Here is a 21011-nt window from a genome sequence, read left to right as displayed (position 1 = left end):
GCAAAGTACTTTATTGCAACACTTTTCATGAGTTGTATTTTAGCTAATCTGAAAACATGTGCGAAGTGTTGTCTTTTTTAATACCTAAAACAACACTTGTTTAAGTTTTTTTGCTTCAGCTGTATTAGCTCCAATTCCTTTGCAGTGCGGATTGCGTGCGAGAAATATTTTCCTTAAAATTCTATCTTAAATTTGTTCCAAAGGATATCTGTTAACTCCACCTGCAAGGTATGACATAGCTCCTGGCACCAATTCTGAGCATCTCCCACCAACATATAAGTTACCAACTCCATCGACTGAACTTTAGGAACATGATGAGCATACAAAAACCTCTCCACGTCTCGAAACCACTGATCAACCTCCAAAGCGTTGACGTTTTCGTTAAACCGAGGTGGACCACTCTAAGGAAGTCAGTAAGGGTCGTAGACCTATAGTGTCAACCCACGTTAATTGTACCAGCACCAGAGTTCTCATCTCAACGTCCTTGCTCCGGTTCAACCATGGGATTTTCTCTCTGAGTACCTTGCCCGGATCCGTGAGATGTCATTTGGTCCCTGTTCACACCAAACAATTGATATTAAGGTGATCAGTCTCAATATCTCAAGTTTTGTGCCTTAGAGCCCCAAAAGCATGCTCACGAACTTTATGCTATCTATATCAGTCAGATATCCTAAATAGCACATAAACACGACTCAAAGTATGCTTAGAAGAACAGTCAGTCCGTCCCTCAGGCTCTACAGGAACGAACTGCTCTGATACCATAATGTAGCACCCTACCACATAGATTCTTAATCAAGTCATAAAACAGAGGTGGTGAGGTATTATGACCTCTAAAAATAAAATTATATATATAATATAGTTGAAAAAGATTTATATCTAGGAGCCTTTTTAAAGAAGGTTTAAAACAAAGCATAAGCGGAACAACACGTCACTCACGTAAGCGTTAACGTAACGAAGTAGGATAAGAAAGTTTCAAGATACAGATAACAAGGCTCCTAACCCGGCTCGCGAAGTTAAAACCGGATAGAGCATATAAACATATATACATATATACATGAGAATCCCAAAATGACTCAAAGCAAAAAAATGACAACCTGTTTCTCCGAGTCAACCTCTAAGAGGGACAAACATAAAATACAAGGTGGAGAATCTATATACATATATAAATATAAACAAAATATGCCCTTGAGTCCCAAGAGTTCTTCGCTTCATCAGAGTCTCCCGAATACAGAGTAGTGCTTCTCAACCTGCATCTGAAAAACGACAATATTGTATGGGATGAGAACCAGGTGTTCTTAGTATAGTTAAGGTGCCAACATATATAATAAATAAGGCCCCAGAAAAGCCAGAGGCAATCCTAGAATGCTGGCACTCAGATTATAAAACTTAAGGAACTAAAACAGAAACAATAAATAAGGGTAATTCTCTAAGGTTCTAAACTTGGTCAAAACCTAATCAAAGTCCTCAAATCCTATGCCTTTCCTCCAATCCTCCATCTCCAGTGAGACTACACACACAAACAAACAAACAAAGGCAAACACAATTAGAGTACAAGTAATGCAAGTAGCAAGTATAACAATTAGTATAGTAAATTCACTTAGGCATTTCCAATTAATGCACAGACAAGCAATTCAAACAATATGCATATGATGCATGCCTATCCTATGGTTGATGATATCATCTGTCGGTTATATAGCCAACTCGAAACGTCCTGGTAGCTAACCATGGACAGAAACATCCATTGCGGAGCAAGTGAGTTTGAGCTACAACCCCCTTGCTACTACTCGCTTAACCCAGAGCCAGTGGAATAACCACTACTGCGGCTACTACCCAGGCGGGTGTTTAAAAGCTCAACCTAGAGCAAGTGGAATAATTCACTACTACTGCTACTACCCAGGCGTCATAATCACTGACCTGGAGCAAGAGTGACGAACCACAATCCTTGCTATTGCCTAGGATCCCAAACATACATTCATTCTGTCCAAATCAATCATCATTGTTATCAAATCTCAAACACTGACCTGGAGCAAGTGGAATGAACGACAATCCTTGCTACTGCATAGGTATCACAAACATACATTCATTCAAAACTCCATAATTAAATTTATTTTTCATAATTCTTCTTCCATATCTCATAATCGGAGCAAGTGGACATCACCACTGCCTACTACCCGGGGCCACAATCGCACTTATTTACAAATCAGCATTTTCGTTAAACTTTTTAACTTACATCACCTCCTTCACAATCTTTCTTCACTCGTAAGTTATTATCCTCTCAATGTTCAACTCCCTCCCTATAATTAAATTTAAGTTTAGGACACTGGGAAGTAAAAATAGAGGTTTTGAAGTTCAAAATTACATTTTAAAATACAAAACTAACTTTGCTGATTCCAAGGGTCACGCGTACGTGTGGGCCACACGTACACGTGGGTGACTTTTCCCTGCTTACGTACGCAACACCCTGCTCGCGTACGCGAGATGCCCAACCTGAATGGGTTGGTTGCGTTGCGTGCAGGTGGTCGCGTATGCAAGATCTGCAGAGTTGGCAAAAATGCTAAATGTTGCAGAATTTTCAGCTTTGTACTCCAAACTTTCAATGCACATAACGTTCTCGTTTTAAAATATTTTTCATCTGTTCTTTGAACAGCGTAAATTTAACGGACTCAATTTTCATATGGAATAAGTTTGAAATAATTTAGAGGTTTGGAAGTAAAGTTATTGCTCGCCGAAGTTTGGCCAAAAATCAGATTTACACAAAAACCCTCAACCTCTATTTTCATCAAAAGTCAAACTCAAACCTCAACATTCCATATATATAATCGGCACCACAACATACCATATCACATTAACACAATACCACACCCTTCCATCATCCACCATACCTCACTTTCACAAAACTCCCATACATAAACTTCACAATTATACCAACAACCATCAACATACCATCATATATATATATATATATATTCATTATTACCAACTCATTAATCATCATCAAACCATTATTTATCATCCTATTTCCATCATAATCGATAAACACCAACAAATGCTCAACCCATATCAACAAATATCATCATAGGTACTAAACAATTAACAAACTCATACATTCACACATATCCTGTAGTCACCTAGCCTAAGTTTCCATGAGACATTATATATTAAATACAAGAAATCAAAACCACATCTTGGCCAATTTCTCGTAAAAACTGGAACGTCACAATTTGTCACCGTTCCACGACACCCAAGTTTCCAAAGTCTCACCAAACGGGTCTCCGACTCCCCAGAGTCCAATACCAAGTCTCCAACACGACCAATTTGTTTTCAAAAAATACAATCCAAACTAATTTCACAAGATAACACTAAAATTACCATAGCGTTCACTAATTAGATAACTTGACAAGGATTAAATGTTCCTCGCCTTACCAACGGAAGAATTGAGCCAAAATCCGGCACATCTACTAAGTTAACTTGATCCTAAGTATCAAAATCAACAAAATCTCAACACCCTAAACTATAGGATTTTCGAAATTGAAGAAGGAGGAAATCAAAACTGAAAAGTGACTTCCTGGTGCACGAAAATGTGATCATCAACAATGGCGCCAAAGACTTGGAGCTCTCAAACGTGAATCACACTTTGTCACAATTCCGCACAACTAACCAGCAAGTGCACTGGGTCGTCCAAGTAATACCTTACGTGAGTAAGGGTCGATCCCACGGAGACTGTCGGCTTGAAGCAAGCTATGGTCATCTTGTAAATCTCAGTCAGACAGATTCAAATGGTTATGGAGGATTGATAATTAAAGATAAATAAAACATAAAATAAAGATAGAGATACTTATGTAATTCATTGGTAGGAATTTCAGATAAGCGTATGAAGATGCTTTGTTTCTCCTGAACCTCTGCTTTCCTATTGCCTTCTTCCAATCATTCATACTCCTTTCCATGGAAAGCTTTATGCTAGGCATCACCGTTGTCAATGGCTAATTCCCGTCCTCTCAGTGAAAATGTTCTACGCACGATGTCACCGCACGGCTAATCATCTGTCGGTTCTCGATCATATTGGAATAGGATTCATTGATCCTTTTGCGTCTGTCACACGCCCAACACTCGTGAGTTTGAAGCTCGTCACAGTCATCCCTTCCCAGATCCTACTCAGAATACCACATACAAGGTTTAGACGTTCCGGATCTTAGGAATGGCCGCCAATAATTCTAGCCTATACCACGAAGGTTCTAATCTTAGATTAGAAACCCAAGAGATACACATTCAAGCTTGTTTGCATGTAGAACGGAAGTGGTTGTCAGGCACACGTTCATAGGTGAGAATGGTGATGAGTGTCACATAATCATCACATTCATCATGTTCTTGGGTGCGAATGAATATCTTGGAGAAGAAATAGACTTGAGTTGAATAGAAAAACAACAGTACTTTGCATTAATTCATGAAGAACAGCAGAGCTCCACACTTTAATCTATGGTGTGTAGAAACTCCACTATTGAAAATACAAAAGTGATAATGGTGATCATTGGCTTCGGCCCCAGAGAGGGAACCCGAAGAACCAAGATGAAAATACAATAGTAAAAGGTCCTATTTATAGAGAACTAGTAGCCTAGGGTTACAGAAATAAGTAATTAATGCAGAAATCTTCTTCCGGGCCCACTTGGTGTGTGCTTGGGCTGAGCATTGAAGCTTTCACATGTAGAGACTTTTCTTGGAGTTAAACGCCAGCTTTTGTGCCAGTTTGGGCGTTTAACTCCAGCTTTTGTGCCAGTTCTGGCGTTTTGACGTCATAATTCTTAAGCTAACTTGGAAAGCCAGTTTGGACCATCAAATCTTGGGCAAAGTATGGACTATTATATATTTCTGGAAAGCGCAGGATGTCTACTTTCCAACACAATTAAGAGCATGCCAATTGGGCTTCTGTAGCTCCAGAAAATTCAGTTCGAGTGCAGGGAGGCCAGAATCCAACAGCATCTGCAGTCCTTTTTCAGCCTCTGAATTAGATTTTTGCTCAGGTCCCTCAATTTCAGCCAGAAAATACCTGAAATCACAGAAAAACACACAAACTCATAGTAAAGTCCAGAAATGTGATTTTTTTAAATAAAAACTAATAAAAACGTAATAAAAACTAACTAAAACATACTAAAAACATAGTAAAAACAATGCCAAAAAGCGTATAAATTATCCGCTCATCACAACACCAAACATAAATTGTTGCTTGTCCCTAAGCAACTAAAAATCATATAGGATAAAAAGAATAGAATGTACAATGAATTCCAAAAACATCTATGAAGATCAATATTAATTAAATGAGCGGGGCTTTTAGCTTTTTGCTTCTGAACAGTTTTGGCATCTCACTTTATCCCTTGAAGTTCAGAATGATTAGCATCAATAGGAACTCAGAATCCAGATAGTGTTATTGATTCTCCTAGTTAAGTATGTTGATTCTTGAACATAGCTACTTTATGAGTCTTGACCGTGACCCAAAGCATTTTGTTTTCCAGTATTACCACCGGATACATAAATGCCACAGACACATAACTGGGTGAACCTTTTCAGATTGTGACTCAGCTTTGCTAGAGTCCCCAATTAGAGGTGTCCAGAGCTCTTAAGCACACTCTTTTTGCTTTGGACCACGACTTTAACCGCTCAGTCTCAAGTTTTCACTTGACACCTTCACGCCACAAGCACATGGTTAGGGACAGCTTGGTTTAGCCGCTTAGGCCAGGAATTTATTCCTGTGGGCCCTCCTATCCACTGATGCTCAAAGCCTTGGATCCTTTTTATTTTACCCTTGCCTTTTGGTTTAAAGGGTTACTGGCTTTTTTTGCTTGTTTTTCTCTTTTTTTTTTTCTGCGAGCTTTTCACTGCTTTTTCTTGCTTCAAGAATCAATTTTATGATTTTTTAGATTATCAAATAACATTTCTCCTTTTCCATCATTCTTTCAAGAGCCAACAATTTTAACATTCATGAACAACAAATCTAAAAAACATATGCACTGTTCAAGCATTCATTCAGAAAGACAAAAGTATTGCCACCACATCAAAATAATTAATCTGTTATAAAATTCGAAATTCATGCACTTCTTTTTCTTTTTCAATTAAAAATATTTTTCATTTAAGAAAGGTGATGGATTCATTTTCATTGCTTTAAGGCATAGACACTTAGACACTAGTGATCATGTAATAAAGACACAAACATAAATAATCATAAAGCATAAAAATTCGAAAAACAAAAAATAAAGAACAAGGAGATTAAAGAACGGGTCCACCTTAGTGATGGCGGCTTGTTCTTCCTCTTGAAGATCTAATGGAGTGCTTGAGTTCCTCAATGTCTCTTCCTTGCCTTTGTTGCTCCTCTCTCATGACTCTTTGGTCTTCTCTAATTTCATGAAGGAGGAGAGAATGTTCTTGGTGCTCCACCCTTAGTTGTCCCATGTTGGAAATTAATTCTCCTAGGGAGGTGTTGATTTGCTCCCAATAGTTTTGTGGAGAAAAATGCATCCCTTGAGGCATCTCAGGGATTTCATGGTGAGGAATTTCCTCATGTCCATGAGTGGGATCTCTTGTTTGCTTCATCCTTTTCTTAGTGATGGGCTTATCCTCATCAATGAGGATGTCTTCCTCTATGTCAATTCCAGCTGAAATGCAGAGGTGACAAATGAGATGAGGGAAGGCTAACCTTGCCAAAGTAGAGGACTTGTCCGCCACCTTGTAGAGTTCTTGGGATATAACTTCATGAACTTCTACTTCCTCCCTAATCATGATGCTGTGGATCATGATAACCCAGTCTATAGTAACTTCAAACCGGTTGCTAGTGGGAATGATTGAACGTTAGATGAACTCCAACCATCCCCTAGCCACGGGTTTGAGGTCATGCCTTCTTAGTTGAACCGGCTTCCCTCTTGAATCTCTCTTCCATTGAGCGCCCTCTTCACAGATATCTATGAGGACTTGGTCCAACCTTTGATCAAAGTTGACCCTTCTAGTATAGGGGTGTGCATCTCCTTGCATCATGGGCAAGTTGAATGCCAACCTTACATTCTCCGGACTAAAATCTAAGCATTTCCCCCGAACCATTGTAAGCCAATTCTTTGGGTCCAGGTTCACACTTTGATCATGGTTCTTGGTGATCCATGCATTGGCATAGAACTCTTGAACCATTAAAATTCTGACTTGTTGAATGGGGTTGGTGAGAACTTTCCAACCTCTTCTTCGAATCTCATATCGGATCTCCGGATATTCACCCTTTTTGAGTTTGAAAGGGACCTCGGGGATCACCTTCTTCTTGGCCACAACTTCATAGGAGTGGTCTTGGTGCACCCTTGAGATGAATCTCTCCATCTCCCATGACTCGGAGGTGGAAGCTTTTGCCTTCCCTTTCCTCTTTCTAGAGGTTTCTCCGGCCTTAGGTGCCATAAATAGTTATGGAAAAACAAAAAACAACACTTTTACCACACCAAACTTAGAAGGTTTGCTCGTCCTCGAGCAAAAGAAGAAAGAAAAGAGTAGAAAAAGAAGAAATAGAGGAGATGGAGGGGGCTTAGTATTTCGGCCAAGGGGGAGAAGTAGTATTTATGTCGTGTGAAAATGAAGTGGTGAAGATGGAATTATATAGGGGTGGAGAAGGGGTAGGGTTCAGTCATGTATGGGTGGGTTTGGGAGGGAAAGTGGTTTGAATTTGAATGGTGAGGTAGGTGGGATTTATGATGGAGGGATGTGGATTGGTGAAGGATTTATGGAGAAGAGGGTAGGATTTGATAGGTGGGGGGTTTTTTGGGGAAGAGGTATTGAGGTGATTGGTGAATGGGTGAAGAAGAGAGAGAGAGAGAGAGATGAGGTAGGTGGGGATCCTGTGGGGTCCACAGATCCTGAGGTGTCAAGGATTTCTCATCCCTGCACCATGTGGCGTGCAAAACACCCCTTGCTGCCAATCCTGGCATTAAACGCCAGGCTGCTGCCCATTTCTGGCGTTTAACGCCAGCTTCTTGCCCTTTTCTGGCATTAAACGCCAGTCTGGTGCCCATTTCTGGCGTTAAACGCCCAGAATGGTGCCAGACTGGGCGTTTAACGCCCATTCTGCTACCCTTACTGGCGTTTAAACGCCAGTAAGTTTCTCCTCCAGGGTGTTCTATTTTTAATACTATTTTTTCTTCTGTTTTTACCTTTTCAATTGTTTTTTGTGACTTCACATGATCATCAACCTACAAAAAACATAAAATAACAAAAAAATAGAAATTTAACATAGATAATTAAAGATTGGGTTGCCTCCCAACAAGCGCTTCTTTAATGTCAATAGCTTGACAGTGGGCTCTCATGGAGCCTCACAGATGTTTAGAGCAATGTTGGAACCTCCCAACACCAAACTTTAGAGTTTGAATGTGGGGGTTCAACACCAAACTTAAAGTTTGGTTGTGGCCTCCCAACACCCAACTTAGAGTTTGACTGTGGGGGCTCTGTTTGTCTCTATATTGAGAGAAGCTGTTCATGCTTCCTCTCCATGGTTACAGAGGGATATCCTTGAGCTTTAAACACAAGGGAGTCTTCATTCACTTGAATGATCAATTCTCCTCTGTCAACATCAATTATAGCTTTTGCTATGGCTAGGAAAGGTCTGCCAAGGATGATGGATTCATCCATACACTTCTCAGTCTCTAGGATTATGAAATCAGCAGGGATGTAGTGGCCTTCAACCTTTACCAAGACATCCTCTACAAGTCCATAAGCCTGTTTCTTTGAATTGTCTGCCATCTCCAGTGAGATTCTTGCAGCTTGTACCTCAATGATCCCTAGCTTCTCCATTATAGAGAGAGGCATGAGGTTTATGCTTGACCCTAGGTCACACAGAGCCTTCTCAAAGGTCATGGTGCTTATGGTACAAGGTATTGAGAACTTTCCAGGATCTTGTCTCTTCAGAGGTAATTTTTTTCTAGTCAAGTCATCCAGTTCTTTAGTGAGCAATGGAGGTTCATTCTCCCAAGTCTCATTAACAAATAACTTGGCGTTTAGCTTTATGATTGCTCCAAGGTACTTAGCAACTTGCTCTTCAGTAACATCTTCATCCTCTTCAGAGGAAGAATACTCATCAAAGCTCATGAATGGCAAAAGTAAATTCAATGGAATCTCTATGGTCTCAGAATGAGCTTCAGATTCCCATGGTTCCTCATTAGGGAACTCCATGGAGGTCAGTGGGCGTCCATTGAGGTCTTCCTCAGTGGAAATCACTGCCTCTTCCTCCTCTCCATGTTCGGCCATGTGAGATGTGGTTATGGCCTTGCACTCTCTTTTTGGATTCTCTTCTGTATTGCTTGGGAGAGTGCTAGGAGGGAGTTTAGTAATTTTCTTACTCAACTGACCCAATTGTGCCTCCAAATTTCTAATGGAGAACCTTGTTTCAGTCATGAAACTTTAAGTAGTTTTGATTAGATCAGAGACAATGGTTGCTAAGTCAAAGTGGTCTTGTTTAGAATTCTCTATCTGTTGCTGAGAAGATGATGGAAAAGGCTTGCTATTGCTAAACCTGTTTCTTCCACCATTGTTGTTGTTGAAACCTTGTTGAGGTCTCTGTTGATCCTTCCATGAGAGATTTGGATGATTTCTCCATGAAGGATTATAGGTGTTTCCATAGGATTCTCCCATGTAATTCACCTCTTCCATTGCTGGGTTCTCAGGATCATAAGCTTCTTCTTCAAGGGAAGCTTCCTTAGTACTGCCTGTTGCTGCTTGCATTTCAGACAGACTCTGAGAAATCATATTGACTTGTTGGGTCAATATTTTATTCTGAGCCAATATGGCATTCAGAGTATCAATCTCAAGAACTCCCTTCTTCTGAGTTGTCCCATTATTCACAGGATTCCTTTCAGAAGTGTACATGAATTGGTTATTTGCAACCATTTCAATGAGTTCTTGAGCTTCTACAGGCGTCTTCTTCAGATGAAGAGATCCTCCAGCAGAGTTATCCAATGACATCTTGGACAGTTCAGACAGACCATCATAGAAGATACCTATGATGCTCCATTCTGAAAGCATGTCAGAAGGACACCTTCTGATCAATTGATTATATCTTTCCCAAGCTTCATAGAGGAATTCACCATCCTTCTGCCTGAAGGTTTGGACTTCCACTCTAAGCTTACTCAATTTTTGAGGTGGAAAGAACTTTGCCAAGAAGGCATTGACTAGCTTTTCCCAAGAGTTCAGGCTTTCTTTGGGTTGTGAATCCAACCATGTCCTAGCTCTGTCTCTTACAGCAAAAGGGAAGAGCATAAGTCTGTAGACCTCAGAATCAACCCCATTGGTCTTGACAGTGTCACAGATTTGCAAGAATTCAGCTAAGAACTGATGAGGATCTTCCAATGGAAGTCCATGAAACTTGCAATTCTGTTGCATTAGAGAAACTAATTGAGGCTTAAGCTCAAAGTTGTTTGCTCCAATGGTAGGGATTGAGATGCTTCTCCCATAGAAGTCGGGAGTAGGTGCAGTAAAGTCACCAAGCACCTTCCTTGCATCGTTGGCATTATTGTTGTTTTCGGCTGCCATGGCTTCTTCTTGTTTGAAAAGCTCTGTTAGGTCCTCTACAGAGAGTTGTACTTTAGCTTCTCTTAGCTTTCGCTTCAAGGTCCTTTCAGATTCAGGATCAGCCTCAACAAGAATGCTTTTGTCCTTGCTCCTGCTCATATGAAAGAGAAGAGAACAAGAAAGTATGGAATCCTCTATGTTACAGTATAGAGATTTCTTGAAGTGTCAGAGGAAAAGAATAATAGAAGGAGAAGGTAGATAGAAGAGAATTCGAACTTATCAAGAAGGATAGAGTTCGAATTGCACCTTGAGGAGGAGTGTTAGTCCCTTAAATAGAAGGATGTGAGAAGAGGGGAAGAATTTTCGAAATTAAAGTAAACGATTTTTAAAAGAAATTTGAAAATTTGATTGAGATTTTCGAAAATTAAGATTGGGAAAGAAATTAAGTGATTTTGAAAAAGATTTTGAAATTAGAAATTAAAAAGATATCATTGAAAATTAATTTTGAAAAAGATATGATTGAAAAGATATGATTGAGAAGATATGATTGAAAATCAAATTAAAAAAAGAAAGTTTTAAAATCAAAGTTGATTACTTGACTAACAAGAAATTAAAAGATATGATTCTAAAATTTAAAATTTGATCCTTTCTTAATAGGCAAGTAACAACTTGAAATTTTTGAATTAAATTATTAATTGTAGCAAGGGTTTTCAAAAATAGTAATAAATAAAAAAATTGAAAAGAAATTGATTTTGAAAAGATATGATTAAGAAGATATGATTTGAAAAAGATTTGATTTTGAAGAATTATGAAAAATTGAAAAAAAAAATTGAATTAAAAACAAAATCTTCCCTCTTATGTCATCCTGGCGTTAAATGCCCAGTATGGTATCCATTCTGGCGTTTAACGCCCAAAATGCTACCTTTTTGGGCGTTAAACGCCCAGCCAGGTACCCTGGCTGGCGTTTAAACGCCAGTTTTCCTTCTTCACTGGGCGTTTTGAACGCCCAGCTTTTTCTGTGTAATTCCTCTGCTGAATGTTCTGAATCTTCAATTCTCTGTATTATTGACTTGAAAAAACACAATTTTGAACATATTTTTGAATTTTTAATGATGAGAAACAATAAAAAATGCAACTAAGATCAAATAAACAATGCATGCAAGACACCAAACTTAGAAGTTTGTATACTAAGGACTATAACAATTTGAAAATGCATGTAAGAAACAACAAAAGACACAGAATAAGAGAATTTAAAGATCAGAGCTAGGAAATCATCAAGAACAACTTGAAGATCAATGAAGAACATATTACATATATTCGAAAAAATACAAGAAGAAGAAAGACATGCAATTGACACCAAACTTAAAAATTGACAATAAGATACATAAAATATTTTTTATTTTTATGATTTTATAAATTTTTTTGTGATTTTTTGAAAATCATATGGAAAAGAGAATAAAGAGATTCAAAACTTTTAATAAGAATTCCAGGAATCATGCAATGTTAGTCTAAAGCTTCAGTCTAAAAAGATTAGACATGGCTAGCCAAGCTTCAGCAGGACATTACATTCAGCAGCTAAATTGATGAGAATCAATCAGCTTTTGTGATGATAAGAATATCATCTTGAAACTCTAGAATTCATTCTTAAAAATTCTGAAAAATAAAAAGAAAAGTACCTAATCTAAGCAACAAGATGAACCGTCAGTTGTCCAAACTCGAACAATCCCCGGCAACGGCGCCAAAAACTTGGTGCACAAAATTGTGATCATCAACAATGGCGCCAAAGACTTGGAGCTCTCAAACGTGAATCACACTTTGTCACAATTCCGCACAACTAACCAGCAAGTGCACTGGGTCGTCCAAGTAATACCTTACGTGAGTAAGGGTCGATCCCACGGAAACTGTCGGCTTGAAGCAAGCTATGGTCATCTTGTAAATCTCAGTCAGACAGATTCAAATGGTTATGGAGGATTGATAATTAAAGATAAATAAAACATAAAATAAAGATAGAGATACTTATGTAATTCATTGGTAGGAATTTCAGATAAGCGTATGAAGATGCTTTGTTTCTCCTGAACCTCTGCTTTCCTATTGCCTTCTTCCAATCATTCATACTCCTTTCCATGGAAAGCTTTATGCTAGGCATCACCGTTGTCAATGGCTACTTCCCGTCCTCTCAGTGAAAATTTTCTACGCACGCTGTCACCGCACGGCTAATCATCTGTCGGTTCTCGATCATGTTGGAATAGGATCCATTGATCCTTTTGCGTCTGTCACACGCCCAACACTCGCGAGTTTGAAGCTCGTCACAGTCATCCCTTCCCAGATCCTACTCAGAATACCACATACAAGGTTTAGACGTTCCGGATCTCAGGAATGGCCGCCAATAATTCTAGCCTATACCACGAAGGTTCTAATCTTAGATTAGAAACCCAAGAGATACACATTCAAGCTTGTTTGCATGTAGAACGAAAGTGGTTGTCAGGCACGCGTTCATAGGTGAGAATGGTGATGAGTGTCACATAATCATCACATTCATCATGTTCTTGGGTGCGAATGAATATCTTGGAGAAGAAATAGACTTGAGTTGAATAGAAAAACAATAGTACTTTGCATTAATTCATGAAGAACAGCAGAGCTCCACACCTTAATCTATGGTGTGTAGAAACTCCACCGTTGAAAATACAAAAGTGATAATGGTGGTCATTGGCTTCGGCCCCAGAGAGGGAACCCGAAGAACCAAGATGAAAATACAATAGTAAAAGGTCCTATTTATAGAAAACTAGTAGCCTAGGGTTACAGAAATAAGTAATTAATGCAGAAATCTTCTTCCGGGCCCACTTGGTGTGTGCTTGGACTGAGCATTGAAGCTTTCATATGTAGAGACTTTTCTTGGAGTTAAACGCCAGCTTTTGTGCCAGTTTGGGCGTTTAACTCTAGCTTTTGTGCCAGTTCTGGCGTTTTGACGCCAGAATTCTTAAGCTGACTTAGAACGCCGGTTTGGGCCATCAAATCTTGAGCAAAGTATGAACTATTATATATTGCTGGAAAGCCCAGGATGTCTACTTTCCAACGCAATTGAGAGCGGGCCAATTGGGTTTTTGTAGCTCCAGAAAATCCACTTCGAGTGCAGGGAGGTCAGAATCCAACAGCATCTGCAGTCCTTTTTCAGCCTCTGAATCAGATTTTTGCTCAGGTCCCTCAATTTCAGCCAGAAAATACCTGAAATTACAGAAAAATACACAAACTCATAGTAAAGTCCAGAAATGTAATTTTTTAAATAAAAACTAATAAAAATATAATAAAAACTAACTAAAACATACTAAAAACATACTAAAAATAATGCCAAAAAGCGTATAAATTATCCGCTCATCACTTTCTTACCAAATTTTTTATTGGGCTTTGTAGAGCTCGACGCTGCGGTTGCGTGGACGCAAATGGTGCGGCGATCAGAGCTTGGAATAAGAAGATATCTTGGATTGAAATTGGTGTTAGGGTTTGAGCTTCATATTCAACCCCTCCGTTCTTGATTCGGCGTTCCTCATGTAATGAGGATGAAAGGTGGCTGAGTCCTTTTATTTAATGAGTCTTGGGTTGGGCGTTGGGCCCAATACGGGCCCGGTTCGCTCAGTTTGTCCCGTTCGGCTCAATCTTAGACCAAATTCTTTAAAATTGATGTCAAAATTCATATTTTAATTAATTCTACCACATTAAACTCTAAAATTTTATTTTCTAATTTTTTAGATTAATAATTATTTTATTGGCTAATCATTCACCAATTTCTCGGGTTTTACAATAAAAAATTTTCTTTTAAAATTTTTAGTTATGAATAATTTTACACAATTTTTTATAAGTGTTATTTGTTAAATTTTTTGGCAACTCTTATAAAATGTTATATTTTTTATTTAAAAAAGTTGTCTTAAATTTGTTATATTTCAACATTTTGTAAATGTATCTTTAAATATTAAAGACAATCATTTTTATGGATTGCAAAAGATTCTGTTATCTTTACCCTATTTTAAGGCAACCAGTTAAAAATGTTGTTTTTATCTATCTAAGACAACTTTTGTTAAGTATTACTTTAAGTAGGGTTACCTTAGACCAAAAATATTATAGTGAAGACTGTTAAGTCAAAACCAAATTTAACAAAGGTCTAAATATCATCCCAACTTAAAAAATAAAAATTGTATACCTAAATTCATTCCTCTAAAATACCACTAAACTCTAACTAAGCATAACTATTTTTTAACTGCTAACCCAACTTAAAAAAAATTGCATAAACTAATCCCAAGAAGAAGAATGATTAGTGAATATTCTCACTTTTTTGCTCTCAAATTTTGGAAGAATGCCAACTATATAGTGAAGGCTAATTTTCAAAAATGGAATTGTGCACCCTCTCTGTTTATTACTAAAAAAAAAAATTTTAATGGCTATTTATTTTATTTTTAAATAATAAAAATAACAGTTAAAATATTTATTGATAATTAAGCATTAATCATCTTATATTTTATTGTTAAAAAATTTTAGTAATAATTATATAATTTTTAATAAAAAAAAATTAATAACTGTAAAAAGTATATAATTATAATTATAACATATAATAATAATCACAAATATATAATTAACACAAAAATATAAATTAAATAAGATATACAGCCACCATTATATATTATCACCAAAAATTTGCTACTAACAATCATTTTTGTTGTAGTGGTTCGTTTTGAATCCGTTATTGCAGCATCTCATGTGATCGTTTCTGATTTTACTGCCAACTATAGAATCACAAAATTCAATTAGCCTTGCTCATTCTATATTTGCCATGTGTACTGTCTTTATTCTTTGATTGTCCTTTCTTATTATTTTACCATGGTTTGTTTCAAATCGTTTCTTTTCCTTCATGTCACATATTTTGCAATGATGTGCTCATTCTTTCTTTCTTTTGCTTCAAGTAGCAGCTTTGGAGTGTTTACTTGTTAAAATTATAGTTTAATTTTTAAAATATTTAAGATTTAAAATTTTTTATTTTTAATTTTACAACAATAATAAAAAAGATTAACTAATATTAATTAATATAAGTTCCCTCGACTTATTCCTATACTTTTTAATGTAAATGTGTTTGTTTATCTACTTGTTGAAGTTCATTTATTTCTGAATCACAACCAAACACAAAACTTATAACTAATATCAGATATGAAATATACATAAGCCAAAGGTTGCAAGGTTACAAATAATGTCTCCGTTTTAGCTTAGCATTCCAATCTGCGTTACCGCGAGGATGTCACATCATATATACATCAACATCATTCTATATCTATAGGCTGGTACCACTTCATACAATGACGATTGTATTTTTATGATCTATCTCCATTCATTATATTAAAATAATAAGGCAAATTACTCCCTTCAACCGTTGAAAAATAGTAATAGACTGATGCATCGAATGTGATTAGTATCACATAGAAATAATTTTTTAAAATAAAAATTAATAAATCTCTAATCATTTTTAAAAATAGAATTAATAAATTTCCAAAATAATTATTTTAATGGATAAAGACCTACTAAACAAATAATTAACTTAAGTTGATTGAGTCAGTTGACTTATCCACTTAAATAAGTATTAAAATTTAAAATTCGTCTTGTGCATACAATAATTCATTAAGATTTAAGGTTACTTATACTTTTTCAATTTATTAACCAATAGTGATAAATTTTTAAATAGAGTTCAAATTTACTATGAATTAGTATTTAATCTACGGAGTAAAAAAAATCATGAGACACCCAAAAAATATGCTAAACAAATCAAGTCCTTCAAATATAATTTTTCTTTATTTTTTTTTTCTTTTCTACAGATACATTTGACATTTGTAACATTCTTTTATGTAGCTTTGTCACTAACATAATCTTCCGTACGTAACTCTAGTACTTCACACAATTCACATCTCCAAAATTGAATAATTCTTTGATTTGAACTAACGACCCATGGTTTGATAATCACTTAAGTTACTTTAATTTGCAGGTGCTATGAAACACTTGGGTTCGGTGTTTCTTATCATAAGCCTTGTTGAGAAGAACCACACAGTCAAGATGGTGACGGAACTTGGGATTGATGAGGTTGGGAACCACTTTGAAAGATGACGTCATGCTGACACGTATTATTATTGGTAATCCTCTTCCAGAATCTAACATATCCTGCATGCTTCTTCCTGCACCATACATGGGCTTGTTCTTCGTTCCCAATTGTAATGCGAAGATTGTTAATCCACTCTCCGCATAGAGTTCTGGTCCCTGCATGCAATGTATTATATTGTTAGATGTTATTCGAATCACTTTTGCATAAAGTTTAGTTAAATTCATTCTCATAGATAAAGTTTAGTTCGTCAATTTGTGTGTATAGATTCTAGATAATTAATATAAATTATATATATTAATTCCTGTATGCATGTATATATGCATAAACTAATGAACATCAAAAAAGAAAAATGCATAAACTAATAAAATGTCGAAAATTTCATATATTGATCAGATGCCCTGTTGGTAAAAATTTATTGTTCTTCTAAATTTTTTTTACTATTCTTTAGTGTAAATCTCAAAATAAGAATGTTTATGGCTCTATGGATCCATTTGGAAACTTTAAAAATAATTTTTTTTAACTTTTGACGTATGAAAAATAGTAGTATTAATGTCTAATGCAATTTTTAAAACCAAATTGTATCTTTTTAAAAAAAATTTTAGGAGTTTATAGAGAAGTTAAAAAAATTACTTTTCTCAATAATACTACTATTTTTTATCACATTTCTATAAAATAAACACTTTTAGAACTAAAAATTCAAATACAAAATAACTTATTTATAAACTATTTTTAATATAGTTATTTATTGTTTAAGTTATCTTTTCAAAAGTAATTTAATTAAGCTGTTTATTCAAATTAGACTTATTTTCCAGTGTCTTTATCTTAATATCATATCTCATCCTATATTTTGTTAGAAATTAAACCTTTTAGGAAAATTTAAAAATCACTTTTATTAAAATTTGGCCAGTACTTAACCATCAAAAGAAAAATAAATAATCCTACACCATTAGATGTCATCTCACACCATTAAAAATATTGATTATAGGTAATTAACGGCTACACATTACAAATTCTGTTGGCCCTTAGCACTCCTCAACTCTTTATATCATGGATTTTATTTCAAAAAACTTTAATTTATTAGTTTCCTACACATGGGAGATTCATTTCCAAGGCTACTCTTAGTCTTAAGTAGCCAATAATTAAGTACAAAGGGGACGGATAAGGCAGAGTAATCTCTAATCAGTTAATCACTATTTACAAAGCATGCATCAACCTAATGATATTAAAATGACTTATATTATATGTATGCTCATGAGTATTATAAAGCTCATACGTGTACATTGAGTCCTAACTATACTTACACGAGAGGACGCAAAGGGTAAGATAGAAAACTTCATGTCCATGATTGGAGGAAGAATGTGGAGACGAAAGAACCTGGATTTATTCTCTATGATTAAATTCATGGAACAATTGCAGTTCAGGATCTTTGTTGTCACTCCAGTCCTATCCACTCCTTCCGTTAGCTTAAACTCTGGAATCTTTGCGATCTTCAAGTACAGTCAATCAAAGCAAGCAAATTAAATAAATAAATCAATAATGTATTTTACTACGAATTCAATTTAATCAAGAATATCATCTTTTATCTGAAAATTAGTCAAGAATAATTTTTTAATAACATAAGCAAAATGAACTAATTGACTAAAAAAGAACGAAAGTTCATGATATGATAGGGTCAACAAAGATTAAGTTCTAAATTAGATCTTTTAATCTTAAAATTTTGATATTATGTGATGATATATATTATTTTTTTAAAAAAATACACATAAGTTTGAAATACATAAATGATTATATCTTTAATATTTAGGACATTTTTTTTTTGTAATGCAAATTTTGCTATTTTTTTAATTTTTTTAAACTTTAATTCGAGCATTCATGAACAATAAACTTTATGCTTGTCACTCTAACAACCAGCAATTTAGTTTTAAAAAGTAAAAACCAATGATTATAAGTAGATTAATTATTTAGTGGAGTTAATACTAAGATAAGTTGAATAAACTTAATATTATTGTACCCAATAATAATCATTGTATGCTATGTATTAATAAAGATGTTAAAATTGTATATTATTTGTTTATTGTTTGTGATGAGTATTTTTGGTAGGTGTGATATTTATGGGCTCGTAATGATCGTGATGCTAGACATCCATGGATATTTTCAAATATTATAAAGGAACATTTGAGAGTTTGGATAACTATAGCAATGAGAAAGGAAGACTGGCCCAAGAGATGGTTGATTTTTTTTTTTTCGTCTAAAGTAGGGATACCCGCAGGAATTACCTAGGATAAAGAAGCTAACAGGGATCCACAAAATTTGTACGGGGACGAATAAATGGGGACGAGGATGGAAATTGAAGTACTCGCCCCACAAAATTTACAGAAATTCCCGCGAAAGAAAATTTATTTAAATGTCGTCTTTATATTATATAAGTAACTCTAATTTATTTTATTTTAGTTTATATATTGAAAATTTTATCTTTATATTATTATGTTAAATTTATGTTTAAATTATATTTGATTTGACGTATTTGATTGAATTATATAAGATTTTATTATAGTTGTGTTAATTTTTTTAAAAAAATTAAAATTTAATAATATCAAATTATTCATGGATATTTACAGGTATACGTTTCTTCTGTGAAAAAAATAAACAAAAATCCGTGACAGAAATAGAACGAAAATGGAGGACATTTTACTAAATGTGAACGAAGGCGAGAGAGGAGTCTCTGCTCTCGTGAAGACCTATTGCGATTCCTAATTTAGAGTATTTAGTTAGAAAAAAAATCAAAAAAAAAATTTAAAATAAAGTATCAAGTGTTGTAGAAACCGTTGCCATATCCATGAAAATTGTAACGAATGGAGTTGTATTGATTCTAGAATCAAAAATGACTAAAAAATTAGAGTTATAATTTATTTTTTATTTTTTTATACTCCACTTTATTATATTAAATTCTTTTTATTCAAAAGAAAAGAATATTCTTAATCTAGAATGATTTTATTTAATTTAACATTTATAATTTTATGCATATAAACCTAAAATTATATATTTAGATTTAATATTATAGATTTATCTCTGCAATAATTAATAAATACAAACAAAGCAGGTCAAAAATAGTTAGCAAGTTATAGCTATACTTTTGCTTTTCAAACTTTAGCTCCCAAACATTGTTGATTAATTATCACTCTTAATTAATACAAAGAGAGAGTACGCAAATAATTCTCAAACACATTCATAATTAAGAACATAACTAATGATCTGATAATATTATACATAAGATAAAAGAAAATAAAGTAAATGGGCAAAACCATGAAAAACAGCAGAGAGTATTGTATAAGATACCTCAAGGGAGACGTTGGGCGAAGGAGGTTTTGTAGCAATATAGAACACAAGCAATGCAACTCCCAAACTCACCAAAACCCTCCAACTCATCTGCAACGAAATCCACGCCCATGAATCCGAGTTCTTATAAGAAAAGTACCTCTCCCACCCTCCTTTCTTCTTCATCGCCCCATCATAATACTCATGGTAAAACAACCCTCTCTCTTCCTCTTCCTCCTCCTCGTCCTCGTGGCCGCCGGGGCCATCTATAATAACCAACCGGTTAACGTCCCCGGTGGCGACCGTGTCGTGGCTACTATCATAAGACACTTTCTTGTGGTGCAAGAAAGAATGGCTGGATCCTCTGGAGGAGTAGCGACAGAGGGCGAACCGGCCTGCCGGGTCGTATTCGTTTGTTGGGTTGGTTTCGGACCGGATTGGAGAGTGAAAGGTCGATTCGGCATCGTTTTGAGTGGAGGGACTCTGGACATAGTATCCGCAAGGGTATGTTTGGTATATTAGTGAGTCATGGTTGTGGTCTTCTACAACATTGTTGTTGTGATGATGGATTCTACTATTTTTGGAGGACATGATCGATGTTGTTTAGGTGTGACTGTGATTGTGAGTGTGAGTGTAATCTTAAGGAGAGAAGGAATTTTCTGACATGGAGAAAGGTAGCTTTGGAGATGGGTGGGTTTTAAATTCAATAAAGATGAGGAGGACTATGAATTATGCTGAGGGGTCATAAAGTTGAAGGCATTTTGCGATCCAAAAGAAGAAAAGAAAATGAAAAGTTGACGGCATTTAATTTGTTTGCTAGTGATATTTTTGTCTTTAAATTAAGACATTTGAGAGTTTGGAAATATTTGGTAATCAAAGAAAATTAATAAAAAATAGTTATAATTTATCCTATTTAGCATTCATTAATTGTTGTGATAATTAATTAATATTAAATAAGACAAGTTTTGATTTTTTTTTTTTTATCTACCTAGCATTACCAGAGAGAAGTTATACGAATTTTAAGGTGAAGGAAATTGATAAAGTGGGGGAA

At 35.4% G+C, this 21011-nt stretch overlaps 1 protein-coding gene and 1 long non-coding RNA gene across 2 annotated transcripts; one reads left to right on the top strand and one right to left on the bottom strand.

Annotated features, from left to right (window-relative positions):
- Positions 1-16301: 16301 nt before the first annotated feature.
- LOC112773158 (uncharacterized) lies at positions 16302-20729 on the bottom strand. The gene is made up of 3 exons (XM_025818220.3): positions 19982-20729; positions 17947-18132; positions 16302-16800 (listed from the first exon to the last, which is right to left on the bottom strand). Exons 1-3 carry the CDS (start codon positions 20549-20551, stop codon positions 16516-16518), a joined length of 1041 nt encoding a protein of 346 aa, XP_025674005.1. The 5' UTR covers positions 20552-20729; the 3' UTR covers positions 16302-16515.
- Positions 16304-19166, top strand: LOC140181741 (uncharacterized). Its single transcript, XR_011876885.1, has 3 exons — positions 16304-16421; positions 16532-16676; positions 18746-19166. It is a non-coding gene; the product is annotated as an uncharacterized lncRNA (long non-coding RNA).
- Positions 20730-21011: the final 282 nt, after the last annotated feature.

This window comes from Arachis hypogaea, chromosome 18 (genome assembly GCF_003086295.3).
Source record: "Arachis hypogaea cultivar Tifrunner chromosome 18, arahy.Tifrunner.gnm2.J5K5, whole genome shotgun sequence".
Classification (NCBI taxonomy): domain Eukaryota; kingdom Viridiplantae; phylum Streptophyta; class Magnoliopsida; order Fabales; family Fabaceae; genus Arachis; species Arachis hypogaea.
The sequence above is the reverse complement of the archived record's forward strand: the minus strand, read 5'-3'. Positions and strand labels throughout refer to the sequence as shown.